We start from the raw sequence: 5996 nt of genomic DNA, 5'->3' as shown, positions 1-5996 counted from the left end.
TCTTCAAGTTTGGTTGGGGTCCCGTGACAAACTATCCACGAGGCCAGTCCTTGGCAAGCTGAAATAAGAAGCTAGGAGTACTGATGCCTAAGGCCTTGAGAGATGGGTCAAAGCACCAAATGCCCACTATCAATCACCTCCTTTTCTTTAGGCTAGTAAATTCCTTTAAACTCAGGGGAATAGGAATTTACGACCTACACAACATCTTTAAAAGGGATGATTAAATTTAGCACGATCTGCGAGGCTTGGGTAACTAGTCTTCAATACCTAAATTATATTTGCAATAACTAGGCTGCAAGGCAACTACCTTATCTGTATGTTTTCAACAATAACCTTTATTCAGGGTCTTCACTATAACAGTATGGGCGCCATGAGGGTCCTCAGGGATGGGGACACTGGGTGCTCTGGGGATCCCCAAGGATGGGAACGAGAAAGACCCCAGCTCCCAGAAATGGGGGTGACAGGGGTCCCACATTTCTCAGGGACTCAGGTCTTGGGGGTCCCCCAGTGATCCCAGAGGTATGGAGACAGTAGAGTCCCCAGTTCCCCAGGGACGGGGGTTTGGGACACTGAGGGTGTCCCCAGGGCCTGGGGATGCTGAGGTGTCATTGGGGATATTTATAGTGATGCTGAGAAATCATTTTTGGGGGGGAGTTAAAGGGATTTTCAACCACTCCAATGTCAATATTAAAAAAAAACCCAAAACCCCCCCAACAGATAAAAAAACTCTAGAAAAGGTTAAAGAGATAAGGACATGGGAGGTTTAGGGGTAGGAGCTGGTGGTTTTGGTCCTCTCTTGACTTTTACCTTAATTATTTCAGCTTAAAAATTGCCATCCTTGATTTTTTTTTTTTAAGCCTCTCCCATCCCACCACAACAAACCACATGCTGGCAGCAAAGGGAACCACCGTGAGAGCACATGGACCAAATTCACAGTGTTTCAACCCAAAACTGACTCCATTGCCTCTTGGAAAGTGCTGGAGCCCTGAGGATATGAACAGCCACCTCAGGGAGAAGTTTGGACTTGACTTCCCCTAAATTTGGGATCAAAAAAGGGGAAATTGGACAAAAGGAGGAAGCTGCTTGTCCTGAGAGCAGGGGAACCGGAGTGAGGGACGTTCAGCTTTTGGCTGTGTTTGCTCTTCCTGGGGTGCCTCTGAAATTCAGCTGAAATTGGTCAATAGTGAAGTTATTTATAAGTTCTAAGTTTCGTTTTCCAGGGTAGCCAGCCTAGGGCTCAAAGCTCTGAGGGCGTTTGCATAATGAAATGAATTTTCCTGAGAAGGAATGAAGTAAATGGTGCCCAAAAAACTTGAGGATTTTCATAATGTGAAGTTTGCCATGTTAAAAATGCAAGAAATTCTCACAAAAATGCTGAAGAAAATGCGGAAGAATTACCACCAAACAGCAACAACAAATTAACCAGATTTAGGTGCTCACCTTGGAAGATGCTGGTTGATGTTTTGGCATGAAGCCTCCAAAAACTGCTTCCTTGGGCAGGTGTCAGCCTCATTTGAGGAGAGCAGAGTGTATTTTTGAACCTGTTCTTCTAAAAATCAACAAGGAAGCGTCTATGGCACGTAATGAGGGGCAGCCCAAGCGCATTGGCCCCTCCAAAGCTCCTGAGCATGCAGATTTTTTTTTTACTAGGAAATTAGAATTATGAAACGTAAGCATTTCCCCCCCTCCAGGATGAGATGACTTGTCTTCTCCACTATATAAATTGGGGTGGTATCAAAAGAGAAAGGATCAGAGATGTCACAAGGCGGAGGTGCTGTCGGCACCTATGAGAAATGGGAATTCGCTGAGGGGATGGAGTTGGAGAAGCAAGAACAGAGGAAAGCACCTAAAGGAGGTATCAGGGTGAGGGAGCGGCTTTGGGGATCCAGAGACATGAAACTGGAGGGTTTCAGCTCTTTAAACTGGTCTTTCTCCGAAGTTATAGCAAAATTTTGTTGCCTGGTTCCTCTTTTGGGTCACAATCTAGGAAAAAGAGGTTTGAGTGTGGAGAACAGGGTGGTGGAGCCACTGGAGAGGTTGTTTTTGGGGGATTCTCTCCTCTTTGTGCTCTTGTTTAAGAAAGTATCTGTTGGAGGGGAGTTATTTGGGGCTGTCTCACCCTATTTCACCCCTGGCAGTGCTGTCCATCCTAACCTTGTCTCTGGAGAGAGCCGTCACGCTGTTGTATGTGCTTCTGGCCCTCACCTTTGTGTTCTTCACAACTCTCACCGTCGTGAATCTCCAGAGAGGTGAGTCCAACGCACGCCCCTTGCTCTGATTGCGTCCGCCGAGCGTGGGGTGAAAACACCAGCAAATGGAGCAAAACGTGGCTCCAAGTTAGGAAGGCCCTTTTGCAGCCCATGAGCTCTCCGGGGCCAGGTCCGGAGCAAAGGTGAGCGTTCTCTTCCTCTCCCCAAGTATCTGCAGCGTGGAAGGCGTTGGAACAAGCCCGGATGCAGAGCGAGAACAGCCACACGACGGCATGGCACAACCTTTCGGAGGTCCGGCGCGTCCTCGGTATGACATCTGCTCCCTGGCACCTGCTTCATCCACAATACCTGCATTGATTTTCCCCTCGGTGCTTTCTGAGTGCTTTTTCCAGAAAAAAAAAACCCAAACTGAAGCTGTTTCCCATCAGGCCAGAGATAGTCAGGGCTTGTTTTGAGATTTTACTTTTTATTTTTCTCTTAGATAAACAGTTCTCTGGTGAGCTCAAGGTGATTCGCAGCCGACTTCTGAATGGTATGGCAAGGAAAAGTTGGATTTAGGGAAATTCAGGCAGAATCCTGAATACCGGGTGCAGACAGCAGTGAGATAAGGTCAAAAGTGGAGGTTTTTTTCTCCTTCCAGTGTCACAAGAACTGGAGAATGTGCGGTGGAAGATGACACGGTGCAAAGAGGATTGTGGCAAGGAGCTGTCTGATCGACTCCGTGTCCTGGGTGAGAACCTGATTTTGGTGGGAAATGGTTAAATTCAGTCCTTCTCCTCGATTCCCAAAACACAGAATTGGATAGATGTTCCAAAGATTTCTAAAATATGCACCAGGAGTGCACGAAGCCAATCTTAATGAGTTTGAGATATCATTCAGTATAATGTTAATGGAAAAAAACCACTTTTCTCAGCCTGTTGACAAATACAATAAAAAAATAATTCAACGAAAGGGCTTTTGGGGTTTTACTGCCTGAAATTTAAAGAACAGTAACTCACAGCAGGAAAACACACAGCGAAAGCCACAGTGTAAATTGAGATGGAAAGGAAAAAGGGGAAGGGAGACAAAACTGGGGATTTTAGGTCTGAATTACTTTTTATTCTCTCCCTGGCAGAGGAAAGGGACGTGCTGGAGCCGGTGCTGCGGCAGCTGGCGGAGGTGAAGCAGGAGCAGAACCGCACGTCAGCACTTCTCGACGCGGCGCTGGAGGAGAAGCGCAACCTCTCAGGTGAGGAGTAGCCGTCGGGCTGAGCCCACAGGCATCCTTCTGCATGTTCTAACGTGTTCTTTTGTTCTTTTTTTTTTCCCCCCTATTTTCCCTCAGAAATTCTCTGCACGAGGTGTCCCGCTGGCTGGCAGCAGTTTGCCAAAACCTGTTATTTCTTCTCCACCACCAACAAACCCTGGCTGGCTGCTAAAGACTCCTGCGCCGACTTCAACGCCCATCTGGCTGTCATCGACACTGAGCAGGAAAACGTAAGCTGAGAAATCCTGTAAAAAGCAAAAAAACCCCCAGATTTCATGAGTTTAAAGGAATATTAGACTCCAATTCCACAAATGGAAAGCTGGAGGTTAAGCACAAGCGACTCAAGACTGCCTGCGGAAGGGGTGAAACGCAACTGGTTCAGGTTCCTACTTAGTTTTGTAGTGATCTGGCCAAATTGCATGAATCTGTCCCCAAAATGGCCAGTGGAATTTAAGATTTTTTTTTGGAAAAGCTAGGGAGGAGTGGCTGCCCCACTGGGGTCTGTGTGACCCCAAGGGAATCCCGGGGTATGAGAGGTGCTCACCTGCATTTGGGGTGGATGCACCATGGCTCTTAAGGTGATCCCTCCTCGTGATCATATAGGAATGATAAAAGTTGTTTAGAAATTACAGAATTTATTTTGAAATTTTAAATGTTAAAGAGTGAATTACAGAAATGGAACCTAAACTGTGCACAAATTAACATTTCTGCCCCGATTTAGACAACCTCTGCCTCCCATTCAGGAAGATTTTTTCAACAAATCGGCTTTTAAAAAGCACATTGAGTCTGAAAAATATTTCTTCCTCCAGATATTAGAAATTTCAGCACTTTTTTCCCATTTCTGATGGGAAATGTTGCATTTTGCGTCACACTTGTGACACGCCACAGTTGTCCCCAATGTCACCAACTGCCAGCGCTGGCCTCAGCGCCACCGAATCCCTTTGCTGGCGCCTTCCACTTCCCCTCCTGAAGCTTTTTTTTTTTTTTCCCTCTGTTTGCAGAAATTTCTGGCAAATCACATCATGGACAACCGGGTGTTCTGGCTGGGCCTGACTGACGTGCACAAAGAAGGCGACTGGCAGTGGGTGGACGGCCGCTCCATCTCTCTCTCGTATGTTTTTAGCCTCATCAGAGGGTAAATTGCCCCCAAAAATCAGCTCTGTTCTCCCCCAGCCTCTTTTTTTGCTCAAAAAAGGTGCTGCACACTCATTAGCACATCTGCCTGCTCTGGTTTAGTGCTTAAAAATCACAGAACTAAGTTTTATGCTGTCACGGCACCTGAAAATACTGAGTGGAGGGAAAGGTAAGAGGAGCCACCCTGCTGCAAGCAAGATTTTGGCTTTTTTACCCCAAAATTTGCTTTTGTTTTGGGGCTGAAAACCCAAGTGGGAATGTGCAAGGAGTCACAGCACCTGCTTGGTTCATCTCAGTTCGGTTGGTTCCTGACTGAGACCCCGCACCCTGGGTCAAAGAGATTATTTCTAGTGGATCTCCTCATTTTGGGGATTTTTGGAAGAATACCACAATCGAAGCGGAGCCATTTTCCCACGCTAAATGGGGGGAAAACAGGAAAATTGCTGAAATTGCATTGCTGCATTAAACGGAGGGAGAAAGTTTTTTTGAGGGGGCTGTTGCCTTCCCTGGGAGAAGCTGCAAGGCCGGTGTGCTCTCTGCTTGCCTCCCCCCTACTTAAAAAAACCCCCCAAACCCAAACTTAGAGTTTTTTACCCAAACTGGTGTGCTCTCCCACCACAGGTTCTGGAACAGAGGTGAACCCAACAACGTGGGCCATGACGGCGAGGACTGTGCCACCATCTACTCCACTGGCTACTGGAATGACGTCCCCTGTTCCAACGCCGAGTCCTGGATCTGTGAGCGCAGCTGCTAGCGGTTTCCCCACCCTGGGCCACCATGTCACCTCCCCAGGGCTTAAAAATGGGGAAAAAACTGTAAAAAACTGGCAAAACCAAGCACATGGTGAAAACAAAAGGCTCTGGGGGAAAGAGGTGTCCAAAAAAATCAGTATCTCGCTTCCCAAAATTGGGGTGCACTGCCTGAAGTGGGCACAGCACCGTAGCAGAGGGATTAAAAAAACTGAGGGGGGTCATTCCTCTTTGGAGAGGGAGTAAGAGATTTTTGGGGTGATAATTACCATTTTAGGAGCCATTCACCTGTTGTGCTGAGGCTTGCCGTATTGCTTGCTGGTTAATCAGGGAAAAAAAAAGAGGAAAATAAATAAAGCATTTTGATTGCGATTTGAACCAAAACTCACATAAATCAAGCCGACGTGGTGCCAAACGGGGTCGGTGCGCAGCTTTTTCCCAGGGTTTAGATAAAAAAAAAAAAACCAACAAAAAAAGGGAAGAGAGACCAGTGAAGACGAGGTGCGAGTGTGTCTGCAGGGTGTGTATGCAAATCCTCAACTCGTGGGTGCTGAAGCGCGACACCTGTTTTGCCGAAAGGCTGTGCTGCTGGATTTCTCTCCCGGCAAAAACAGCGGCTCTGCTGGAAGATTTGGGATTTCAACAGCGTCGTGGTCA

General features: G+C 47.1%; 1 protein-coding gene across 1 annotated transcript; it reads left to right on the top strand.

Moving 5' to 3' along the window:
- Positions 1-1755: 1755 nt before the first annotated feature.
- On the top strand, positions 1756-5344 carry LOC104527973 (C-type lectin domain family 17, member A). The gene is made up of 9 exons (XM_029085963.1): positions 1756-1855; positions 2139-2249; positions 2419-2517; positions 2692-2742; positions 2851-2940; positions 3325-3438; positions 3535-3686; positions 4458-4567; positions 5212-5344. Exons 1-9 carry the CDS (start codon positions 1756-1758, stop codon positions 5342-5344), a joined length of 960 nt encoding a protein of 319 aa, XP_028941796.1.
- The last annotated feature ends 652 nt before the right edge of the window (positions 5345-5996 follow it).

The sequence above is a fragment of the Antrostomus carolinensis genome, unplaced genomic scaffold (genome assembly GCF_000700745.2).
Source record: "Antrostomus carolinensis isolate BGI_N321 unplaced genomic scaffold, ASM70074v2 scaffold44210, whole genome shotgun sequence".
Classification (NCBI taxonomy): domain Eukaryota; kingdom Metazoa; phylum Chordata; class Aves; order Caprimulgiformes; family Caprimulgidae; genus Antrostomus; species Antrostomus carolinensis.
This window is presented reverse-complemented; position numbering and strand designations above follow the sequence as displayed.

Coding starts and splice junctions, on each gene's coding strand:
- LOC104527973 (XM_029085963.1), top strand. CDS start 1,756: ATGTCACAAGGCGGAGGTGCTGTCGGCACCTATGAGAAATGGGAATTC. Junction 2,518..2,691: donor GGAGGTCCGGCGCGTCCTCG/GTATGACATCTG, acceptor TTTTTCTCTTAG/ATAAACAGTTCTCTGGTGAG. Junction 4,568..5,211: donor GGCCGCTCCATCTCTCTCTC/GTATGTTTTTAG, acceptor CTCCCACCACAG/GTTCTGGAACAGAGGTGAAC.